Source organism: Podarcis raffonei, chromosome 13 (assembly GCF_027172205.1).
Source record: "Podarcis raffonei isolate rPodRaf1 chromosome 13, rPodRaf1.pri, whole genome shotgun sequence".
In the NCBI taxonomy this organism is placed as follows: Eukaryota; Metazoa; Chordata; class Lepidosauria; order Squamata; family Lacertidae; genus Podarcis; species Podarcis raffonei.
The window spans coordinates 3,422,121-3,446,843 of record NC_070614.1 but is presented as its reverse complement, the minus strand read 5'-3'; the positions used below and the strand labels follow the sequence as shown (position 1 = coordinate 3,446,843).

Genomic DNA, 24,723 nt, shown 5'->3' with positions numbered 1-24,723 from the left:
CCAAATAGATTGCGGGATCCTTATTGTGTACGAAAACAATCCCCCTCTCTCTCCATCCTCAAAAAATTGCTTTTGGGAGATTCTCTTGCAGCAATATGTCCAGATATTATATTGAGTGGCTGTACTGTACAGCACACATGCTCTATGTTACTATATGCCCCATATAGCATAATAGTAATGTATTGGTGTTTATGTTTTGTTATGAAAATCATAACCCATGGGGAAGAGGGCACGATCCACATGAAATTATACTGCTTTTGCGACCCACCTTAGATCAGGCTGTGACCTGGTACATCGTGGCCCACCAGTTGAAGACTAGAGCCCTAGAGTGCTGACATTGTGTGCACTTGGAAACTGAGACATAGCAGATGGCAGATTGCCTTGCACTGGAGGTCCTCAGCAGAGCAATTCCATCATGCATGCCTCTTCCGAAGTCAGTCCCACTACGTTCAGTGAGACTTTCCCCTTGGAAATAGCGCATAGGTCTGCAGCCTCAATGCCCCTATCTCATTCATCCCCACAGGGGAGTTAATGATGGGCGATGTTATTAACCAGGCTTCTTCTGCAGAGAAGAAACAGCGTGACAAAGACCTTGGCTAAATAGGATTAGATTTCACAGGCCCAAATCTAATACATAATCCACGTGTCCAACAAGAAGTCTTCACAGAACTCTACATTTTAACAGATGGTACATCTGTCATACTGAGGCCCATCCCGACCCTTGTGCTCATGCATGGAGTCTTTGCAGACATAAATGGGTCTTAGGGCCAAGCAGACATGCTACTGGCATCCAAATCCATAGGTGCAATTCTACACCACAAACAGGTTCAGTTGGGCCAATTGTTTAGACAATTAGGATTAAAAAGATTTTACAAAGTGTTAATCCAGATATTGCAGATTATTCCAAATTAATTTCATCTGAGCAATCATATACAATTTATTGCAGCCAAACTTTTAGAAACAAATATTTGTTCTTTTCACTGCTTCTGAATAATAATAAAAAATCAAACTTTTGTCATTCTCCAGGATGATTTGGTGCAGAATCCATAATACGGATTTCTAAAACTTGAACCTCGCAGAACCTGCAGCTCTGAGTCCAGGTGGCATTCTTCTGAGGGGGGAAAATGTATCCTTGTTTGTATTAGGAAGTTTGGTTTTGGTTCCCCTCCTTTACTTTTGACCTCTTTTTTGTATATAACTGGTGAGATTTAGTTGTTACTATATTTTTCGAAATCCTGTAAATGCAGAAAGTATTTTGTGTAAAAAATGTACAAATTGTCGCTGGATTTGTTTGTAAATATTAATTTTATTGTTCTGCATTATTAATTGCTCGTTTTCATGGCAGACTCTTAAAAACTTTTAGTAGCATACAGTCCAGGTTTAAAAGCAAGTGTGGTTAGAATATTGAAATATTTCTGATAGTAAGAATAGAAATAAGTTTCTGTAGCTCTTTAAAGTAGAGATTCTCAGACATTTTCAGAGCAAATTCCAGGCTGAGAAAAGAACTTTAACAAGTCCAATAGCACAAGTTTTCTAACTGTCCAAACACCTTCAGCCTAGTTGGATATTAAGGTGCAGACAACCACAAACACATTTTGACAAAGATCAGCACTTGTGCTTTGAAAACATAGAAACACGGGGAATACAAATTTAATTTTCACAGTTTATACTGGGTGCAGAAAGCAGCTATGCTTGGTGCAGAATTTTGAAGTTTTCTAACACAAGAGTGCATAGAACTGGATGAAGATAAGTAAAAAAATTGTATGTGAGTAACAGAGTCACTGTGAAAGCACCCTCAGAATATTCAGTACAGTACAAACTTACTTTGTCCCCTCTGGGGCCAACTTCACACTGAGGGGAGAAGGCTTCTGCAAGTTTGCAGCAATAGCTAGCTGTGAAAGGTGCCAGTTGACCAGTGTGTTTAAAGTTAAAATATCCCTTTCTCAACCCCTGAAGCAGCTTTGGACTATGCCGAGAATGTTTCAATCTTTCAATAAGGTGAATTAATAAATGGATAAAAATTCACACGGCACTTAGCAAACACACCCACCCACATTGTTACACACCTCCCTAATCTCCAAGTGGTGCAAGATTCCAGGGGTCAAGGTGCTTACCCAGGGTTTGTATTTCCTTTGGAAATGAGGCACAGCGGAGACTGTGGTGTCTTTAGGATATTGGGTTTCATTGACACATATATTCAGCCTGAGCCCAGGATGAAGGGGTTCCATTTAACAGACTGACCCCCCCCCCCTTGATCACACCACAGCCAACTGAAAACCTAAAACTTCCTCCTAAAAAAACCACTGGCATTGTCTTCCAACGAACAAACTCAGGGCGGGACTCCACCCACCCACCTCTTGTCTTGCTGATGGCCCAGCTCCCTGTCGTCTTTGTTCTCTGTTAATGTCCCATCTCTCAAGTGATCTCCTCAACAGGGGAAGCTGAGTCCAGCTTTTAAGTGACTTCCAGTATAACTCTTCAAATACTGAGTGATTTCTAACACACACTAAAACTAGGAAGCATGGGTGCCTTGATCACACAAACTCTGATGCCCGAACTCATCACACTGCTCGCTCCACTTGCCAATCCCTACCCGTCTTGCACTCCTCTCTCCAGCCCTGGCTATCCCCTCCCTTGGCACTTGACCATACCCCTCACCCACTCTGCCTCCCACTTCTCGCTCACTCAGCTGCCCAGCTCAACCCAAACACCTGCTCCCTTCCCTCACAGCTAATCTAATGTTTAACAGAAGGATTGGCACTTTAGAAAGCACTTTGTCAGACCAATATCTGAAGTGCTTCCCACCCTTCTTTAAACATTGCCCCAGTCACATTTAATGGAGGAATATCTTAGGCAGTGGGGTGCCAAACCCACTCTCTAAAGCCCGCCCCCAAACAAATGTCACTGGAGTTTCTTCCTTGGCAGCTCACCTGGGTTGCCTGCTATCTGCCTGCCTGCCTGCTATTCTGTTGTCACACTGCAGTTGGCATGGCTGCCTGGTTGCCAGGCAAATTGCATCATGATGACAATTTTTCTTACAGAACTATAGTATAGAGCAGGGGTTCCCAATTAGGGGTCCGGGGACCTGTGAGGGTCTGCGGAACGCAATCAGGGGGTCCATGGCACCATCCCTTGCCTCCCCCCAAATATTTTGTCATTTTTGCATGGTAATATCACAAATTTTATGGTCTGTTTTAGCACTATGCAACTTTTCAATATATTGTCCAAAATCATTTTTGAAATCACACCGTGAGAATGATTTTGACCCAGCAATACACAGCATTATATCACTCCTTGCGTGAGGATAACACTGCTGATCTGAGCTGCCTTCCCTCACGCTAACGGAGACCAGGGCAGCTGATCGCCCTCACTTCAAGGCCCCGTGGCACTACCTTCCCCTGGCACTGAGGTGGAGCAGCTTTTCTCAGTCAGCAGGAAAACAACAACAGCCACTGTGGACGTGCATCTTCGCTGGCTGCCCCACTGATGAAGGCTTAATGTACCCCCCCCAGGCCCCCCCCAAGCCATGCAGTGGAGGTGACTTTGCTTCTTCCCCCCCCCCCACATCCGATCTCTGTGACTGGTGCTTCCCTCATCCCCACACCTGATCTCCAACTTCAGACATTGTTATAAATCGGGATATTACAATGTTTAGCCGCTGATGTATCATGGTGTTGAAAACAAGATATCGCTCAGCCTGAGTCTGTTTTTTAGCATATCTAAAATCTTTTGCTTATTGGGGCTACCCCACATGTTGTTCAAAAATTGCTTTGCAGAGGCAACTACCATACAGTAATCAAAATTTTCAAAAGTAGGGGGTCTGTGGCTTGGCTTTTTAAAAATAGGGGGTCCTCAGTAATTAGCTAATTGGGAACCACTGGTATAGAGAGAAAGGTGAGGGGAAGAGCAAGACTAATGGCTGACCCAGCATATGATCTAAAAGAAATGTACATCTCACAATTTACAAACCCAGGAAGAATCTCCAGTGACTTCGCTTTATATATTTCGTGCGTCTTCACTCTTTCATTTGAGGTGGTCTTCCTGCACTGACCAAGTTACTTGACCCGCTATATTCAGGGAGCAGAATTTCAGAGCTGAGCCTCCCATGGCTTGTTCATTTAAATATATATATATAAGTTTTCATCTATACACTCATATCATTTTCCATTTACCCATGGCTTGACCACATTGCTCTGGCCTTCAGGAGTGTGGTCATCTGTTTCCCTGCCCCATCAGAGGGCACACAAACTGTGTTGAAGGACTTGAACCTCTCCTAGAGAGTGTCTGCCCCCTTTAGACCCCTTTAGGGAACACCCACATACTTTGAGAACAGAATTTATGTCAAACTAAATAAAAAAGTATAAGTATTGTTCATATGCTCTTCAAGTAGTTTTATTTTTGTTAGTCAAACATTGCCATGTATGATATATTTTAAAAGATGAAAGAATAAATAAAACATTTGTATTATCCTTTACTGATTTAGTACATGCTCCTTTTTTTCTTTTCTTTTTTAAACAACATTTCTGTGTCACTAATTCATCAAATTTGTACCTTGTGTAGAAGGATGTTTTTTAAATAGGCAAATTCAAGGAGGTTCTGTCCCTGATATCTCAGGGGCACCTCTGGGTAGGGTTGCCATTCGTCTGGAATTTCCCGGACATAGCTGGAATTTGGCCATTGGAAACTGTCTGGGTGGAAATCGCTGAATTCTCCAGGAAAAATCTGGAGGTATGGCAGCCCATGTTGGTAGTGTAAGTTTCGGTGAATTTCCTTTAAAATAGCTTGAAACACCCCCCCCCCTTGGGGATCTTGCAAGGAAAGCTCAACAACTTTGGGCAGAACTTTAAAAAAGCTCAACAAAAAAACTTTTGTCTGGCAACCCTACCTCTGGGGACCTTCAGTATAATAACTGCTGAGATTGAGATGGGGGGGCGATGTTCCCTTCATTCCTTACTTGCGGGTTTCTCTGGAGCTGCTGGCTGGCTTTCGGTCAAGGAATGCCAGATTTTTCATGATTTACTCAATTAATAATAGGAAGTCTCAAGAATCATTCTTCAAATATCAAGGGTCTTGGAAACCAGGTATATAGGAGAAGGGTTTTACATAGGATAAAGGAAGCAGGCCCTTTTTTTTATCTTTATGCATCATACAAGTAAGAATGAAAAATTGTTGAAACAGTAAGCAGCAAGTGGTACATCTAAGTCACGAAGAGTAGCTATTAATTCACAAAAGCTGTCCAGTTTTTGTTTTGTTTTTTAAATTCTAAACAATTCAGAGGAAAGTTTGTTTTTATTACAGGCACACTGGAAAAGAAGACAATCATTTTGGGATCACTACAGTCCTAATATTGGGTGTTGGCAATTGGGCAAGGGGGGTAGCACATACACACCAAATATAATCGTAAGATTCCATTTTTTGGAAATATTAACTTTCCAGCTTTTGCAGAACCCGCAATACAAGGAATAATGTGCAGGTCCTCTCTCCACTTTTATATTGTCACTGGAACCTTGTGAATCACAAACCAGCCCTGCAGTCTCTCCTAGAATGCCCATTATGGGCCACCCTTTATTTCGAAAGCATGTCAAAGTGCAAGTAGATAAATAGGTACCGCTCCGGGGGGAAGGTAAACGGCGTTTCCGTGCGCTGCTCTGGTTCGCCAAAAGCAGCTTAGTCATGCTGGCCACATGACCCGGAAGCTGTACGCCGGCTCCCTTGGCCAATAAAGTGAGATGAGCGCCGCAACCCCAGAGTCGGACACGGTCCCTTTACCTTTACCTTTACAGACAGAGGGACCTGCATATAGAAGCAAAGCCATTTAAAGGCGCATGAGCACCACTGGAATCCTCACTAAGTTGTCAACAGATTCAGTAAATGCTACATTGTGCTTCCAATCTGATAGTTGCCCTGAAAGCAAGCTGAACCATTACAAGCTTTGAAAACTTGATTTTGGAATCCTCCCATAAATCTAAAGTAGGGGTGGGGGTGGCCAGGTCTTTTCCTCCCCCATCCCCCAAGGGCTGCCGACCTGGTGTCATCATGATGTGACAACTTCAAAGGGACTCACTTTCAGCACCAATCACATTCTTAAGGCTTAGTGTCAGAAACCTACAATATGTGATTGGCAGGGATGTACAGGGAGCCATATGTAATGAAAAAAGATCTGGCAAAAGATCTGGGGGGAAAGATCTGGGAAAACCCCCACCCCTGCAGTACAGTCCCAATCTGGATTAGGCCACCTGTATGCATATGTGTGGCGCTGTGTGGCGCGGTGTGGCGCTGTGGCGCTGTGGGTAAAATCTCAGCGCCTAGGACTTGCCGATCGCATGGTCGGCAGTTCGAATCCCCACGGCGGGGTGCGCTCCCGTTGCTCGGTCCCAGTGCCTGCCAACCTAGCAGTTCGAAAGCACCCCCGGGTGCAAGTAGATAAATAGGGACCGCTCTGGCGGGAAGGTAAACGGCGTTCTGTGTGCTGCGCTGGCTCACCAGATGCAGCTTGTCACGCTGGCCACGTGACCCGGAAGTGTCTGCGGACAGCGCTGGCTCCCGGCCTCTAGAGTGAGATGAGCGCACAACCCTAGAGTCTGTCAAGACTGGCCCGTACGGGCAGGGGTACCTTTACCTTTACCTTTATGCAATTTGTATTGCAAAAAAGCCATCCATTATGGAGCTGTCATTGTTATTTTTAATACAGTATTGTGTAATAATTGTGTTTTAATATTAATGTTAATTGTTGTAACCCACCCTGGGACCTTATGGTGAAGGACAGGTAATGAAATGAATAAATAATAATAATAATAATAATAATAATAATAATAATAATAATATTCAACCTTTGCCAACCTGTCCAGCTAGGTTGGTGAAGGCTGGACTGCTTAGAATCATAGAACTGTAAAGTTGGAAAGGACCACAAGGGTCATCTAGTCCAACCCCCTGAAATGCAGGAATCTTTCTCCCAATGTGGGGCTCAAACCCATGACCCTGAGATTAAGAGTCTCTTGCTCTACTGACTGAGCTATCTTAGAGGAAACTGAGACGTGACTTTCCAGCATCACAACCTCTGTGAGATACATTGGTGGCACCACTATCATCTGGACTCAGGCAAGAGACACGTGGGCAGTTCCCTCAAAACTTCAATGACCAGTCCACCAAAGAGGTTCATTCAGCACTCTATTGTGCAAGCTTACAGCAGACCTATAAACATCACCCTACACAGGAAACCATTGACAATACACATACTGCCATATTTCCAGCTTCCACCCAGAACACACCACAAAATTCATTGTTTATGGCTGCATTTGTTTAGACTCATCAAAGAAAAAATCACAACTCAGGATTTTTAATCAGGCATCCCTCAGACTACCATACTCACCCTACAAAATGAAAACAAACAAATAGATCAACAAGGTGAGTCATCCACCACAGGACAGACCTAGAAAACAAACGAACATCAGTTGTTACCACTTATCATTTGCAGCTGAACACACTGGATCATATCAATGAACTTCAGACTACATTCTATTCTGTGGTCCTTGAGGTATGACAATACTCTCTTGTTTTTAGTGCAGCAGACTAACACAGCTATGCCTTTGTCAATTAATAAAAGTTGGACAATTAAAAAGAGGTGTCAAATAAGTGTCTACCAAAATAGTAACCAGGTCAGCAGATGACTGCTCCTCTTACCTTCCAAATACATGTCATGTACGCTCCTCAGCAGCAGCTGCAGCTAAAAATAGAGAATGACAAGCAAGAGAGAACCTCTGTTAGAGCAGATCCAGTATAACAGAAGGAATCAAAAGGCAGCAATGCACTCTCTACGGTTCCTGAGTGCTGGGGCTTTGGTATCCAATACAGAGCTGATAAAAGGAAATCTTGGCAGTGTTGCACACAACCTTTTCCCTCTTCTTTTTAAGGCAAGTTACTTACAGGAACAAGGGGAAGTTCTTCACGATTTGGTGGCAAACTGGCCACTGAAGGAACTTAACATTGGAAAACTGTTGGGGAAGACAATAGACCACCAGGAAGACATCAGTAGCAGAGCCTGCTCCCTGTGCTTGACCAGCTGCCTAACTGGCCTTAGAGACTATGTGCTGAATTGTTCATCTCCATATGCAAAGAGACTCAAAGTGGTGGACTTAACAGGCCTAAAGGATGTTGAAGTTCAGCTCTGCAACTGTAGGAAAACAATGGGACGCTGGGCCAGAACAGAGCTGCTGTCGAAGATCTGCTACGATCTGCTTGTTGAAATGCAAAGGCTGAAGTTCAATCCAGATGTGTTTGAGATTTCAGTTGACGTTCTTACTGATGTCTTTGTTACTGAACGAAGTTATGAGCTGCTTGTCCAGGCCTTGCTTATGAGGTGTCATTGCCCACTAAAAATTCGCTGTGCATCCTTCCGAGTGGACAACCTAGCCCTGCGGAAGCTCTTCTACATCATAAAGCTTACAGATCCCTCTTTGCTGCTCAAATTCAAAATAGTCCACAATGTTCGGTTGGAAATGGAACATTTGCACATGCTCTTTAATAACGTCCACTTTCCTCAGCTGACGTCGCTCACACTCCCAGCTAGGACGTTTGATGTACGAAGGTTCACCCCAGAGGATGAGGCCATTCTTGTAGGAATTGGAGAAAAGTTAAGCCAGATGACTCAACTGACTGAGCTGAGCCTAGCATTTTCCACACTCACAGGAAGGATACGTAAACTACTCAGGTAATGTGCTCCAGATCTTGCTGGTGATGCAATTGAGACAATATTTATGACTAATATGTAACGTATTAAAAAGGGACAGCATATGAAGCTTTCTTTTATTGTCATGCTGATGCTTATCTAATTTAGCATCGTCTACTCTGTCTAGCAGTAAGTCCCAAAGGAAGGACTTTTTACAGTTCTGCTTACCTGTATCCCCTCTAACTGGAGATTCAGGAATTGAACCTGAGATAATCTGGAGTCCTCCATGATGTATTTTTTGCTGCAAAATAAATATTTGCAAATGTGGGTGCCAGTGCCATTCTTGGTGGTTTTAGGCTCTGACATTATTTTTAAATTTGTTTAAAAGATTTTTAACCAACCTTTCAGGGCACACTGTCCTCACATTTTCTGGAAACAAATTGCTCTGAGCAGAGACATACCCTGGCCACATCCCCCCCCCAAAAAAAATCAGAGAACCACTTGAAGAATAATACTAGCAAAAAAAACCCATCTTGCTCTCTGTACAGCAGTTGCATTATACACCTCATGGGGGTGACAGGAATCACAACAGCACACACACTTTAGTGGGATGAAACAGGTTCATTGTCTTTTGAGAGAGGGGGGTGCCCAAAGCAACAATAAGCAGGGGTGGCAAGGGAAGTGGCACAAAGACTAGACCCCATTCCACTCAACCCTTGCTATTGGAAAGTTATTTTAATTGTTCGGGGAGCACCCAATGCAGCCACACACCCCTGGGAGTTGAACGATGTTATATCTTAATATGGTGCGAGCCAAGCACCAGGGACCCCACTAGGCAAATGGGGGTGGGGGTGGGGAGAACTAGCACAAGGCTGGGGCCCTTCTTAGCTAGGGGCATGGCTTGTGCATTGCCTGCCCCACCCCCTACTGCTGCTGAATGTCATTTTGCTCAAAGTAGTGATACAATTACAGACACCTGTACACGGGACGCGGGTGGCGCTGTGGGTAAAACCTCAGTGCCTAGGACTTGCTGATCGTAAGGTCGGCGGTTCGAATCCCTGCGGCGGGGTGAGCTCCCGTCGTTTGGTCCCAGGTCCTGCCCACCTAGCAGTTCGAAAGCACCCCTAAGTTCAAGTAGATAAATAGGTACCGCTTTATAGCAGGAAGGTAAACAGCGTTCCGTGTGCTGCGCTGGCTCGCCAGATGCAGCTTGTCACGCTGGCCACGTGACCCGGAAGTGTCTTCGGACGGCGCCGGCTCCCGGCCTCTTGAGCGAGATGAGCGCACAACCCTAGAGTCGGACACGACTGGCCCGCACGGGCAGGGGTACCTTTACCTTTACCTTTAATGGAGAACAAGGGGCAGGTGGCACTGTGGTTTAAACCACAGAGCCTTGGGCTTGCTGATCGGAAGGTTGGCGGTTTGAATTCCCGTGACAGGGTGAGCTCCCATTGCTTGGTCCCAGCTCCTGCCAACCTAGCAGTTCGAAAGCACGTCAAAGTGCAAGTAGATAAATAGGTACCGCTCCAGCGGGAAGGTAAACAGCGTTTCCGTGTGCTGCTCTCGTTTGCCAGAAGTGGCTTAGTCAAGCTGGCCACATGACCCAGAAGCTATATGCCAGCTCCCTCGGCCAGTAAAGAAGATGAGCGTCGCAACCCCAGAGTCATTCACGACTGGGGTCCTTTACCTTTTTTTTTAAAATGGAGAATGACGCTGGAAATCAGGGAATGATAAGAACCTCCCAATCCAGAGCCAACTTTGGTTGAAAGTAAAATTCCTTTCCAGCCCTGACAACCAGTGACCCAAGAGTCCAGAGAAGCGCTATCACTGCAGGAGAAAAGGGAAGGAAATTGGTGGCCACAGCTGATGGGCAATGGAGGCTTTTAAGTTTCCAGGTGGGCAGCCCACCTGGACCCTGGATCCTCCTGTGGGATCTTGTAAGAGACCACCAGAAAGGCGGAAACCGTCTCTTCTGGCCACCCAGAGTTGCCACACCACTGAACAAATGGTGCCCTGCTTGCAGGGGAACATGGAGTAGTGGCTTGTACACAAAATGTTTTGTGTTTCACATATGGAACAGTTTCAAGGGAACTTGTGCATATGTCTCCTGCCACTAAAATGTACTGTGTGTCATTTACAAAATACTTTGGATTTGCAAAACACGTAGTCTTTATTCATTCTCAACATCAGGGTCTCCCCTAAGGCATTTGGGCACCTGACCTGAGCCACAATGAGGTACCTCCTCCCCTCAGCCAGGGGGTTTTACCTTTCAAAGTGGGTGCAGGTTTAGCTGAGAGATGATTGGGCATTAATTTTCTAAATGATTCATAGAAGCCGGTCTCCTCCCACCCCCAGCAGCTTGGTTCTGATTTACTGCCCTCCCACTGGTTTCTCTTGTTGTTTGAAGGAGATATTTTGATTTGATCCTATTGTTTTAATCTGTTGACTAAACAGTTAAGGGTGGCTTAGGTATAGCATAGCCTAGCTCAGTGTCAAAGACTTGGAGATATCTTTCAACCCAGTAAGTCCATAATTTTGTATCCATGCTCAACCGTGGCTATAATCCTTCCTCTTACTTTTCTGTGAACAAGTCCCACTGAAACCAACAATATCTCATCCATCCATCATGATGCACTTGCACCCATCGTTCATAAACCTATTAAGTACCCAATGCAACTGAATTATGTAACTGTTTACTTTGTTTTAATATTTAACTTTCCAGCCCACTGAAAACCCCGCTGAAAGTGCTGGATGTTTCCAACTGCTCTTTAAACCACGTGGACATGGCCTATTTAGCCAACAGCCTTCATTCCAGCTCCCTGGAAGTGCTTGATATCAGTGGGCATGACGTAGCTGACCTTTACCCATCCACCTTCTTCAAACTTCTGAACCGTTCCTCCCACACACTGAAGAGTCTCGTCCTTGAGGAATGCAACATTCAGGACACTCACATAAACATGCTGATTTTGGGGTTGGTCCCCTGTCGGAAACTAGAGGAGCTGAAATTTCTTGGAAATCCTCTATCTTCTCGAGCATTGAAATGCCTTTTCAACATTTTCATTGATTTTCCAAGACTCAGATACATTGAATTCCCAGTCCCAAGAGACTGTTATGCAAATGACATCAGTTACCCAATTGGTGAAGCTGATCTTTCAAAATTTGATCACCAAAAATATGAGAGAATAGCCGAGGAACTTAACATGATTTTACTGCAGGCGAGGAGAGAGGACATAAAGGCCTCCACACCCATCTTTGGGGGATATGACGCAGCAATACAGGAAACAGGCAATGAGCTTGGAGCCACTTTGCTGAAGTCTTTCAGGGATGCCCTAGAAAGCTTCAACAAGGCTCTTCAGGAGATGAACTGAAGTCTGAAGAAACCTGCGGAACCAAACAGTGCTACTCAAATCCATTAATCAAATAAAAGCATTCGTTTATTGGAATAATTTAGATAACACATTTAGGGTATATTCTGCTACCATGGTAGTCTCCTGAGCAAGCCCAGTGAAAGAAAGGAGGATGTGCAACACGGGCGTAGCCAGGATTTATGGGGAGGGAGGCTGGGGGGAGGCTTTATGTTGAGGGAGGACAGAACCTCCTTTTGATAAGTGTTTTTATTGATTTACTTTTGGGGTGGGCAATTGCCTTACCCATGATGTACAACCCACTAACCTTCCACACACCATCACCTGTTTCATCTGTAAGGAATGACTACAAGCCGCCATACAAAGCAGCAAGTTGTTCTCTTCCTCAGTGGGTGTGCTTTGTACATGAAGGTTTGCAGCCCAGTATATGGAGCAACAACTTGAAACCTTATTAAATACAGAGTGTTCTTCATTGGTGAGGCAGGTGAACTTTATACATGCTCATGCCATTTGTTTCTGATGCTTAAGAACGTGAGAGGAGCCTGCTAGATCACACCAATGGCCCCTCTCGTTCAGCACCCTGTTCTCATAGTGGCTGACCTCTGAGAAGCCTGCAAGCTGCATCTGAGCACAAGAACAGCCCTCTCCTTTCCAGTGGTTTCCATCAACTGGTATTCAGAAGCATTGCTGCCTTTAGCTGGTGTGGCAGAGCAGAGCTCTCATGGCTTGTAGCCTTCAATAGATCGCCTTGTCCACCACAAATGCTTATAGTTCCTGTTCATGTCTTCTTCATGAGAGGAGGTTGTGGTTTGTGAGGAGGAGTTGGTGGTGCTAATAGCTAAACCGTTTAGGCTGCATCACCCTTTGGGTAGAATATTGCCTGCACATTTTCTTCCCAGTGAGCCCATTGGCCACAACCTCCATGTAGCCATACCTCTAGAAAACAAGCACACCAGAGAGAGGACCTGGAGACTTAACTGTGAAATCCTCCTGTCACTGGCTCACTTTGTGGTGTTGGGTACATTACTCTGGTATCCTTTCAATCCTTTGATAACGGGTAGCCAACTAGCCAAGGCTAACAGCAGAAAGGAAACAATTCTCTAGAAGCATTTTAGAGGCTGGCAAATGCATTATTCCATAAGCTATCAGGAATTATCAAGAATTATGCATCCGATGAAGGAATTTTAGCTCCAAAAAATCTGAGGTGTTTTTTTAAAAAACAGTACTTGAAAAAATGAAAATATTGTAATTTTTAATTTTGCTTTATCTTTGCCATTTCCCCCTTTAAAATGGCTAATGCTATGCATTTTTACAGGTGTGTGACTGGCAGATATTCAGCTGGTCAGATTTCCCTTAGCATGGTTGTGCAGTGATGGCTCCATCCCACTACCCATGTCTGAATTGCTGCCATGTCTAGGTCAGGAATGCACTGCAAGCTGATAAACAGGGATAAAGGTAAAAATACAAGCAAGCTAGCACAAATACATGTTTTGTAAAACAGAAGAGGGCAGACTGTTCTAATATAATAATATATAAAGTGAAAGAAAAATCACATTAATCTGAATGATATGGATAATACAAGAAGAAAACACAGAACACTCTGTCTAAACTTAGAAGCATCTGTCAGCTTTACTCATGGAAAGGTCAGTCTGGTCACACTTGTGGTATTTGACCTATTTTCCAGCCCGTATCCCTTAGGTAACACAGAGAACCTTCCAGAATATTTTAATTGTTTGTTTTTAAAAAAGGATTCAAAAGTTTAGTTCATCGGCAATAATAAGAGTATTAAAAGGTTGCTTAACTTGATAGATGACAGAGCTGTGCAGATATAGGAGCACAATAAATTCAAACTTCTACCCACCCACAATCACACCTAGTAGCAGGTTGCTGCTGCCAGCACAATTTGGGTGCTATCAATCGAAATGCAGCCCAGGTAGGAGTCAAGAAACCTGCTTTCGTAGTCCCAGGCAACAAACAAGGGAGATTTCTCTTCTGGACCCAAAGCTGGGTCTGCCAATAGGTAGACTGAGGTGGCTGCCAGGTGATAGAAACCCCTAAGGCAGCAGCTCCCGGGTGCCCTGCTTGCCCCACAGCCAGCACTGAAGCAGGTCCAGTATCAGCTGCAATTATGTTAAAAATCCCACAAGATCTTGCAGAGCATACAAGATCTCGCCCAAAATTGGCGCCACTTCTATGCCAGCAGTGGAGGCAGCAGGGCCGGCAGAGCAGCAGGTATAGCGGTGGTGGCAGAAGTGGCAGGCCAAAGCGGCACTTTGCCTCATTTTGCCTCAAGTGGCGAAATAGGATGAGCTGCCCCTGAATTGGCCACTGTAAATAACAGGTCACAAGTTGCCCAGGCCTACAGTAGATGCCACAACAGACTATATATCTGCTTGGGGAGGAAAAAGGAATCTCTAGGACTGGAAGGAAGGAAGGAAGAAGCAGTGGTGAATTTATAGGTATGTGCAGAATTGGACCCTCACTGAGAGACTCCTGAGTTATTGGTATACATTATTAACTGAGAGGATACTTTTGAAACGTGGCGTCAAACAATGAATTGCCACTGCTGAATTTCTAGCATTTCAGTTTATTGTGTTGTTTCCACTCTTCTTCTCCTTGACTGAAGTCAGCAGCAGTTGCTCCATTTAGGGTAGCGGTTGATAACCCCGCACCTGTGAAGGTCTTCATAGGAAAAAATATATATGCGTTATTTATTTACTTTATTGATTTCATAAAATTTTTATAGCGTTTGATTGTAAAATAACACACACACCCCACAATCTCTCAGAGTGGTTTACAAAAATGTGCTAATAAATAACCACAACAAGTGGAGCACTGCTTGCTTTTTAACTACTTAAATGTTGAATTTATCGCAGCATGAGCAGCTGAACAAAATTGCTATAAATCTTAAATGACATTTGCCCCCCTGCATCTGAAATACTACACCTGGTCTTGTATTATTGGAGTACTGCCAGCCCTAAGATCAGCTGATGAAAGACCAGTGGCATAACTCATTTACAAGTACAGCTCATGAAGCTTTACTTCTTTGCATGGTTTACGGTTGGCAGTGGAGGAGAGCAGGGCTCTTATGCCTTTGATATATACATATATATTATTTTTTAAAAAAAAATATTAGTATTTTCCACACAACACAAAAACAATAAAAAACAATACACAAAACACAAAAACCAACATTAAAAACCCCACCAAATCCATATCTTACAAGTGAATAATATAAGCACTAAAAAGAAAAACAAACATTGACTTCCACCAATCCCACAGCACCTCCTTTATCTCTCATTGTGTCTTCCTGTTTTCCTTATCACCTCTATCCTAGCATCTAGATATAAATCCCTCTTTCTTATCCTTTCACTTCACAAGGTTATTCCAGACTCAGCCAGATTTCTGTCCTCAAACCTTGGCTTTTAAGGTATTCATTTAGACACTGCTATTCCTTGGATTCTTGCTGCAGACGTCGTGTGTAAGAAAAAATTAGTTTTGTCTTTCGGAATATCATCATTTAAAATTCCTAAAAGGGATGCCTCTGGCCTTTTACTGTATGATATTCTTAGTATTTTCTTTATTTCTTCATGGATCATGCTCCAAAGTGCTCTTATGCCTTTAACAGCTGGGTAGCAGACAGATATTAAACAGGGTATGCCTTTTCTAGTATGGAACTACAATTATGGAGAAAGATTAACATGTTGATATTCTGTCTGCCAGACATCTTAATACCGTTGAATGACCCTGATTTGTTTTTGGGTACCCCAACCACACCTGCAAAAGATGGTATAATTTTGCATATGACAAAAATGTCTCCATTTCTGAGTGCAGCAGGAGCCCCAATCCACATACAGTATACTAGACCAAAAAATTCAGTTGATACCCGTGGCCAGTAGTCTGGGGGTGATGGGAGTTGTAGTTCAGCATCATCTGGAGGACCACAGGTTCCTTATCTAGCAGGGGGCTGGACTAGATGATCCTCAGAATCCCTTCCAATTCTGCAATTCTAGGATTCTATGGACCTCTGCAATGCAGGAATCACAACTGACAGATAGCCCTCCAACTTCTGCTTTAAAACCGTCCACGGAAAGAGAGTCTACTACCTTCCAAGGGAGTCCATTCCATTTTGAGAAGTGTGTGTTTCTATTGTTTATAAGTTTTAATAGACTGTTTTTGTGCTGTATGTTTTATTGGCAATCGTTTCTATAATAATAATAATAATAATAATAATAATAATAATAATAATAATAATTTATTATTTATACCCCGCCCATCTGGCTGGGCCTCCCCAGCCACTCTGGGCGGCTTCCATAGAAACCAAAAATACAGTAAAATATCACACGTTAAAAACTTCCCTGAACAGGGCTGCCTTAAGATGTCTTCTGAATGTCAGGTAGTTGTTTATCGCTTTGACATCTGCTGGAAGGGCGTTCCACAGGGCGGGCGCCACTACCGAGAATATATAATGGTATATAGCCTGAATTATAGGAAGCAATTACTGATTCTGCTTAGTAAATAAAGCACTATTGCCACCAGAGCTGTATGTGGAAGCAATTATCATGCATAAAGCATTGCTCCAGAACTTAATTCAGCTAACCATGGTTGTCCTGTTTTCATGCCTGCCAAGTAGTCTGGATTGGATTTTGAAAACTCCAGACTGCACAGCAAAAACGTAGGCGTCAGTCAAGTAGTCCTGAACCACATGTCATGTCCCTTTTCAGTAAGTTACTGAAAGACTTTAGCATCCAGCACAGATTCTAAATGCTTCAGAGGATTCTGCTTGCCAGTTTATCCATCATATCATCCCCCAAGTGATTCATGAACATAAAAATAGGAGCACCAAAATACTTAAGCAGTGGTAATCCGAACTGAACTCACATAACAAAACAGAGATCAAAAAATTAAGCAAGCTGAGCCTTTAATCAAGAAAGCATTTGGATTATCCATTGTGATAAAATACATTTTTTGCAATGCGGACTCCTTTGCTAAGTAGCCCTGATACGCTACAAGTCAACATTCTTAACTGTGATGTAGAAGAGAGAAATGTTGCCAAGAAGGAAAGTTTCTCTATGCTTTGGGAGGATCTGACTATGGAAGTAAGGCGGCAAGAGAGGTATAAGCCCATCATTATTGTACTTTTTAAGCATTATCTTACTTTATGGATATAACATTTTTTGATATACAATGGGTTTGTTGTGGTTTTTTCCTAGGGTTTATCAGTATATTTCAACTTTTTTGTACTAAAATCAAACTGAGTAGCAACTAGGGAGGGTGAGGAAGGGAAAGGGTGTGGTGCAGGACCTTAATGCATGGCATTAAACATTCAGTGATAATTTAACATTATGATTTTATAGTTAAGAATTTAGAGATGGTTTAATCTTTCTAGTGATGATAAACCTGGCAGAATTTGTGCTGCTTCTCTTAGCAATTGATTCAGTTTTTCCAAAGATCTGAAGAAAGAAACTAATGAGTCGTCCAGGAATGAAGCTGTTTGTGAAGCATCATTGACTTTTTTACTGGGGAGAAGCAGGAGAAATTACTTTTCCCCAGAAAATAGTCTTAAATGGTTTTTTAAAAATGAAAACAAATTAATGCATTTGACTACAGCTCCTGCTTAATTAGCCAGTGTTAAGAGCCAGGTAACTCTAAACTAGCAGCCAAGGAAATAGGTGGTCACACTTTCACTGACTTTCAATTTTTAGTAATTTTTGCAAAGTTGGAATCAAAATTAGCAAATAGAGTTCTCCTGTGTCAGATCAGATAGGTGAGACAGGAAGCAGCTATTTGTGCAATGTACTACAATAACAAAAATTATGCAGTTAATAGACAATGACTGGGGCCATGCTTCAGAGAAGACCTTCTTAAATGAAAGCATCTTTAGTAGCCATGTAAACATCAAGATGCTGGGCACCTGCCAAATTTTGCAATTGATTCCAATTGCAGTATTGGAGCTGCAACATCAAATGTCCAGTTTCTGGTACAAACTAAGAGCAGCCCTGAAGCATGTGATACTCTCAGCAGTGCCCCATCAAAGAAGTGCAGTTGCTGACCAGGGATATAGCTAACCTGGTCCCATGTTCTTGGGGTTTAAAATGCTGAAAATAAGCAAAACCTTGAATTGTTCTTGTAGTATATTGGCAGCTCTCTCAGCAGAGACATTATGCAGGGTTAATGTGTCAACAACCTAGCCGCTGCATTTTGCGCCAGCTGCAGCTTCTGCAGCTTCCAGACTAAGCCCAAGGGAAGCCCCAGATAGAGCACATTGCAATAATCCAGTCCTGTGGTCACCAATGCCAGGAAAACAGGGGCCACCTAATCTTAGCTCCGGAGCAGCTGTAGCTGTTTTACCTGCTGGTGATGCTCAAGAGCACTCCTACCTAAGCCACTGAGGCCACATGTGCCTCGTGACAAAATAAAAATAAAAATGGATCCAGGACTTGAGCACCCCAGACTGAGTACCAGTTCCTTCAGAGGGAATGCACCTCCATCCAGAACAGGGAACTCACCCAGAGGGCCTTCATCTTCAGGGGTCGGCAACCTTTTTCAGCCATGGGCTGGTCCATCATCTCTCAGACCACGGGCCGGACTATTTGGGGGGGGGGAACCCAGAGATGCATTTTAAATAAAAGCACACATTCTACTCACGTAAAAACACGCTGATTCCCAGACCGTCCAGAGGCCGAATTGAGAAGGCAATTGGGCCACATTCTGCCCCCGGGCCTTTGGTTGCCTACCCCTTGTTAAACGTGCAGTATATTGGCCTTCATCCAGCCACTACTGCACCCAGACACTGCTCTAGAGCCTGCGTCAGCATAATTAATGACACTTTGCTCCAAATTCCCTTGTGACAGCTCCCAAGAGCTTCCCAAGAGGTGTTAAATAGCACTGGGGACAAAATAGTGCCCTGTGGGACCCTGTAACACAGATGCCAGGGGACTGAAGAATTGACCTTGCATGTAGGATTGGAACTACCATAAAATGGTGCCCCCACAAAGCTGGTCCAGGGGGATGCCATGGTCAATTGTATCAAAAGGCATGGAGAGACTGTGCCAGGTTGACTCCCCTTGTCCCTCTCCTGATAAAAGGTCATCCATCAGGGCAACCAAGGCTGATTTAGTCCCACAACCAAGTCTGAACCCAGACTGAAATGAGTTTCACAGAAGAATGGCTGCAACTGCTCTATATCATGGCCTTCTCTATTATCTTTCCACTGCTCTGAGCAATGGGCACCCCCACATCATGTAACAAATGTGTTTTTTTTAATTGATTCCTTCTATGCGTTCCTGCTGTGAAGCCATGATGCCAAGGGCCTTCAAAAAATTTCAATTAAAAGATGTCATTATTATTATTATTATGTAATTTTTTTAAAGCACTGAGTGATCCAGGGTCCCCTGCTGTGACACTATGGTTTTTTGGGTCCTCCTAATCCCGCCAACTTTATTTAGATGGCAGCAAAAACAACAGCCGCAGCATATATTATTTGTTGACTGCATCCAAGGCTCCCCCCACATTTTTGTCCATTTTGAATAATAATAATAATAATAATAATAATAATAATAATAATAATAATGTTAAAACATTATTTAACTAACTGCTCCCATAGGTACCCCATTTGTGATACTTTGATACCAAAAGATTTGTGTCTATCCCAAATCTGTCAATTTTTTACACAAAAATTAACAACTCTCACAGGCCCCCTATTCTGATCCTGTGATGCTGAGCAGTTTTTGTGACCTCTCATCACACCCACCCATTATATGTGTGGGGTCTCTCTCTCTCTCTGTATAATCTGTCTACATATACATGCATACAATTATTGATTACAGTCACTTTGACATGTGGACCTTGGGAGGGTTGACCATTGGTCAATGCAGCCCTTAGCCTCAAAATGTTAGCCCCCACCCCCGTTCTATACCATTGACATTTTCCTCACAAGCTGTAACTGCTGTGCCATTTTTATTCTTTAACTGGAAGACTGCAACCCACCATTAGGTCACAAGCTTGCCAAAGGTGAGTTGTACTAGTAACATCATTGCCATCTTTCAGAGAAAATGTAACAGGAAAGAAAACAGGAAAAAGGAAAGGATAGCCTAAGAGAGTAAAGGTAAAAACAATGTATAAGATAATTTTAAAAGGGCTCCATGTGCTTCTGATCCAGGGAATGTTGACAGCCACTAACCTGCACTGTGAAAACGTATTCTTGTTTAGTCTGGAATTACATTCTCCACAGGACAACGTTGCTGGAATGGAATAGCTTCCGCCATGAGAAATATGAAAAACAACACCAGGACACCATTCTTGTGCAGAGATCTCCCAGCTTGAAGATACAGATGGGCAGACTGGGAGAAAAGATGAAAGTGTACCTCCTTCCCTACAAGAATGTGCTTCCTGTACCTTTGTTTAAACCAAGCAAATTACCAAGCAAACATAATTATGCATCTGAAGGATGTCAAGCCAGAAATGGCTCTGCTTCTGAAAAAGAGGCAATCAGACAAATGGCAAAAGGTTCTCAGTCCACCAAACCAGGTTTCCAGATTTCCAGCCTTCTACCCCAACAAAATATCTGGTGCCCATCAATGCATTAATTGCTTTGGTTGCATCCTAGCTGGGGTTTTCAAATTACTTTCTAGCTTGTGGCTTTAAAAACATTGCATAGTGCTAGGACTGCCACACTCAAGCTCAGTGTTAGAACCCAGTTTAAGAGTTCCTTCCACAGGATCTAGCCCTGATCCTGAAATAAAATGGGGATCCAAATGTTAGGGATAGGAGGAAGTTCGCATCTAGTGACTAAAGTGGTTCACATGGCAATCCAGCTCTATGCTTTGCCAACATTCTAAACTGGCTGATGCGTTTGAGGAAAATGTTTGGCTGGTGCTCTGCACCTGCTGGTTCCTTCAACACTCTTCACATCTCTGGGTGCTTTTGGAAAGTAGTGTGCCTATCGGAGAAAACACAGCACTGTGTGCATTATCCCTGAAGGGTTTTCTACAAAAAAAAAATACAGAACTGATAGTTATCCAAGCTGAAAGAGCACTGAAATATGGACAGAAAGCACAGTGGGATGATGACATTATCAACGCAGCATGGGATGATGGCTTGGAAAAAGAAAGATTCTGTGATATACAAAAAAATAGGCTGTGGAGCTTAGGGTATTTACAAGAAAATGAGATGCAAAGGTTAAAGCAGTCCTAAGGAGATGCCCCAGTATAGAGGCCAAACATAGACTTAAGGGTGCAGCCGATGACAGGGGACTGTTACAAGAGATCCATTACAGTGGCCAACAGTATAAATAACAGCATATTTGCAACTTCTCTAGTTTACACTAGGGATTGTCTGGCATCTGGGTTTTCAAATAAACCAAGCTAAAAAATGATTCCTCAGTCATTAGATATATTTAGCATTTTTAGATGATTGTTATTTTATTTTGTTCCCTTCTATTGCTTTATATGCTTTACAACCACCAGGGTTAGAGTACAACAAAAAAGTGTGAGTTTTTACAACAATGGATGGAAGGTCTGAAGCGTAATGCAGATGCAAGCAGCAATCCTCTACACATTTCCATGATTAAGCCACATGGAACTCAATAGCACCTTTAAATATATTTATTTAACAGGAGTTATATACCATTTACTCATCAAAGTGCTGAAGTGTTTTAGCTAAAAATATAATTCGCTTCCAAATAAATCCCATTTTATTTCATTTTGTTTTATTTTGTTCCAAATAAATCCCATTTTATTTTATCTCGTTTCTGAATAATGCATGGCTGTGAATAACTTTAACCATGATAAATGGCTATTTGAAAGCATTTTTTTATTTGAAGGTAGATGTTAAAAATGACAGAGGGAGGGAGGGCCTGTGGGTAAGGAACCTCAGCCACTGTCTCATGAGGTAAAAGCTGAAAGACCAGGGATCAAACAAGCTCTTTAACATTGCAGAGAAATCTACATGAGGGCAACTGGTGAATTGTGTATATCTGAACTGGGAATTGCTGTTTTTACTGATGGAGCTGGATGAATGAGGATGTTTTGAGACTGAAACTGTGTTATATTTGAATGAACTGGCAAATACTGAAGATACAGTCTGCAGTGAAGATAAGAATGGAGTTAGGTCATTTTGAATGGAGTTATATCTGTAAGATGATGTCTCTAAGCATTATGGCATATAGACTTTGGAACATTCAAAACATATAGAGGAACTTTTAATAGTATTTATTTCCATGAAATGCTTGATTTCATTATGCTTTTGATGTCCATATGCTTACAAATAATAAACATCACCTGAGAACTCCCTGTTGTAGGATTAGATTTGTGCTTTAAATCACCATAAAAATGGCTTTCTGATTACCACATGCCAACCAGTATCTGATTCATTGGTAAAAGAACCACATCTTATATGAGAAGAAGTGATGGTTGGGTTGTCATTTTTCTTCTGGTAGGGTAACTGGTACAAGCTTATCATGGCATGGAAAAGCACCAATGTACTAATTAATCAGTTAGATTTCTGAAAGTCATATATATGTCAAATGCATGGCAGTACACATACACACGCTTGAAGATTAGGCATCCAGAAGGCTCTGGACAGGACAAAAAAAAAGAAAGAATTGCTATCTTTTTTTAGGACTGGCTCTATGGTTATGAGAGCCCAGATTAAGATCCAAGGTCTTCTCTCTGTTAACCCCTTTCTCTACAGAATCCTTCCACATTAAACTCCCTCTCTGCTTCCGTTTCCCCCCAAGACCTAGGTCAACAAAGGGCTTGTTTTGAGTGCACCAAAAGCCCCTCTTAGAGCAGCACAGTGGAAAGCAATGTTTGTAAAAGTAAAAGAAAGAAGTTCCGTATTTGAGAATTTGTCCTTAGTTGGCTTCAGAGGCAAATTACTTAGGAAGTGGTTACAAAATCATTGATGGGTGTCAAGTACCCAGAGAGCCCAGAGAGCCCAGTCCCTTGGCAAAATTTGGGACAGAACCCTCTCAGCGAAAAGTACAAAGGAGCAAAAGAGAGACAGGGAGAGCGAACCCTGAACTCCCTAAGAACTTTGGAGCCTGTTTACTTTCAACAATATATAGGGCTGGGCCCTTTCTTCTGCCAGATTCCTGTTTCTTTCAGAGAGCTGTCAGTTATTGTTCAAAAAGATATACTAAAATAGACAAGGACCAGAACATGCATAAAAATATACCAAGTCCCTGACAAGTGCCTCACACTCTAAACAAAAACATGGTCAGGAGGGAAGGAGGGAGACGCCCTGTGCTTGGTGGATGAAGCTAAAAGGACTCAGAGGAACGGCAGTAAAAGGAAACTTGCACAATAATTAAACCAAAGATACAGACAAAGATAATCCTTGCAGAACATCAAGAAGGAAGCACAAGAGTCAAGAACCTGGAGCAGAGCGGAAATGAGAGCCACAGCTCTGATGCTTAGAAAGATGTCGCAAGGAGGGAAAGATGACTCGTTTGCACACAGGAAGTCCTAAAAGGCAGGAAGTGGTGCCTGTTCTTGCCACCATCATGGGATGTTTGCGGGTTGAAGGCACTTGTGCCCATTTCTTCTCACTGTAGCTGTTTAATGCAAGGCAAGTGCAACTGATTTCCATCATAATCTAATTAAGCATGCAGGCATTGATTTATACATGTTACTGAGAGATGGCTAGATAAAGAATCTTAGCCTTATTCTTCAACATGTAATATGTATACCACAAGCCAAGGATTTTGGAGTTGAACAAGGATAATTTGTAGTCACCTTGACTTGTAGATCAAGTATTCTGGTGATGCCCAGTAGACCCCTTGGCCAAACTTTGCCTGTCAATAAAGCATTTCTCAAGTCTCACGAAAGACTTAATCTCTAAAGAGCTTTAACAAATACCTACTATTTCAGTAAGACCATATTTTGATGGTTTATCTTTTTGGCCTCAATCATGGACAATTGATTTACTCAACTAACACTTGGCCTGAGACATGTGATGCAACACATCATGATTTTATATTTTACAGAGGCTGTCATAAACTGTGTGGATAAGGACTGTTCCAACAGCATCCCACCGCCCTTCCTTTTTTCCTGGTGACCAGGACGCATCTTTGCTGTGGTGGGTTCATCTGAAATCAGGTAGTCCCTGATCTTATGGTGTGCCAACCTCTACATGGCAGCCATTTTGTGTTGTCATGCCCACACTATGGCAGCCGTTTTGTGACTGGTACTCACATCACTCTCTTTTCAAAATGTGCCCATTGGTGCAAAAAGGGTTGGTGACCTGAGAAAACCCTTAAGCTGAATTTTTGGTGCTTCGTGGGACCTCCCCAACAGCGGCTGCCCACCTCCATCCAGAACAGATTTCTGTGCCCACAGCAATTAGCTAGTTTAAGCCATAGCTTGATTGCCCTCATCCACCCCAAAACTGCCTCCAGGCGCTTTCTAAAGGATTTCCACAGCCTCCCTGGACTAGTAGCTGGAAATGAGAGATACAACTGAGTAGCTTATGTTTTGTTTCCTTTTTGTACTGCTGCTTATTAGGAAGTCAGTATTTGCAAACCATACCTCAAGCAGTTTTAGTTGCACAGAAATAATTATTATGCAAACATATACTTTATTGCTTTTCTGTTGGTAGAAGACTACACCACAGTGACATCTGCTGGCATTAGAAATACTACCAACTCATTATTGATTCTAATACAGCTCACAAGCAAAAGTTTTCATTTCT

General features: G+C 42.8%; 3 protein-coding genes and 1 long non-coding RNA gene across 5 annotated transcripts in view; 3 read left to right on the top strand and 1 right to left on the bottom strand.

Annotated features, from left to right (window-relative positions):
* The window catches only part of PLEKHG4B (pleckstrin homology and RhoGEF domain containing G4B), a 70,601-nt gene extending 69,275 nt beyond the window's left edge, over positions 1–1,326 (top strand). For both annotated transcript variants that reach the window (XM_053362361.1, XM_053362360.1), the window contains exon 23: positions 1,027–1,326. In XM_053362361.1, coding sequence (XP_053218336.1) covers positions 1,027–1,050 — 24 coding nt within the window. In that variant the 3' untranslated portion in view covers positions 1,051–1,326. The remainder of the gene's footprint in view (positions 1–1,026) is intronic.
* On the bottom strand, positions 163–8,030 carry LOC128400259 (uncharacterized). Its single transcript, XR_008327325.1, has 4 exons — positions 7,924–8,030; positions 7,681–7,723; positions 7,370–7,429; positions 163–562 (listed from the first exon to the last, which is right to left on the bottom strand). It is a non-coding gene; the product is annotated as an uncharacterized LOC128400259 (long non-coding RNA).
* On the top strand, positions 7,680–13,524 carry LRRC14B (leucine rich repeat containing 14B). Its single transcript, XM_053362374.1, has 2 exons — positions 7,680–8,707; positions 11,388–13,524. Exons 1-2 carry the CDS (start codon positions 7,737–7,739, stop codon positions 12,031–12,033), a joined length of 1,617 nt encoding a protein of 538 aa, XP_053218349.1. The 5' UTR covers positions 7,680–7,736; the 3' UTR covers positions 12,034–13,524.
* A 3,272-nt stretch (positions 13,525–16,796) lies between these two features.
* LOC128400254 (telethonin-like) lies at positions 16,797–20,725 on the top strand. The gene is made up of 2 exons (XM_053362415.1): positions 16,797–17,146; positions 20,264–20,725. The coding sequence occupies exons 1-2, from the start codon at positions 17,004–17,006 to the stop codon at positions 20,616–20,618; spliced, it is 498 nt and encodes a 165-aa protein (XP_053218390.1). The 5' UTR covers positions 16,797–17,003; the 3' UTR covers positions 20,619–20,725.
* Positions 20,726–24,723: the final 3,998 nt, after the last annotated feature.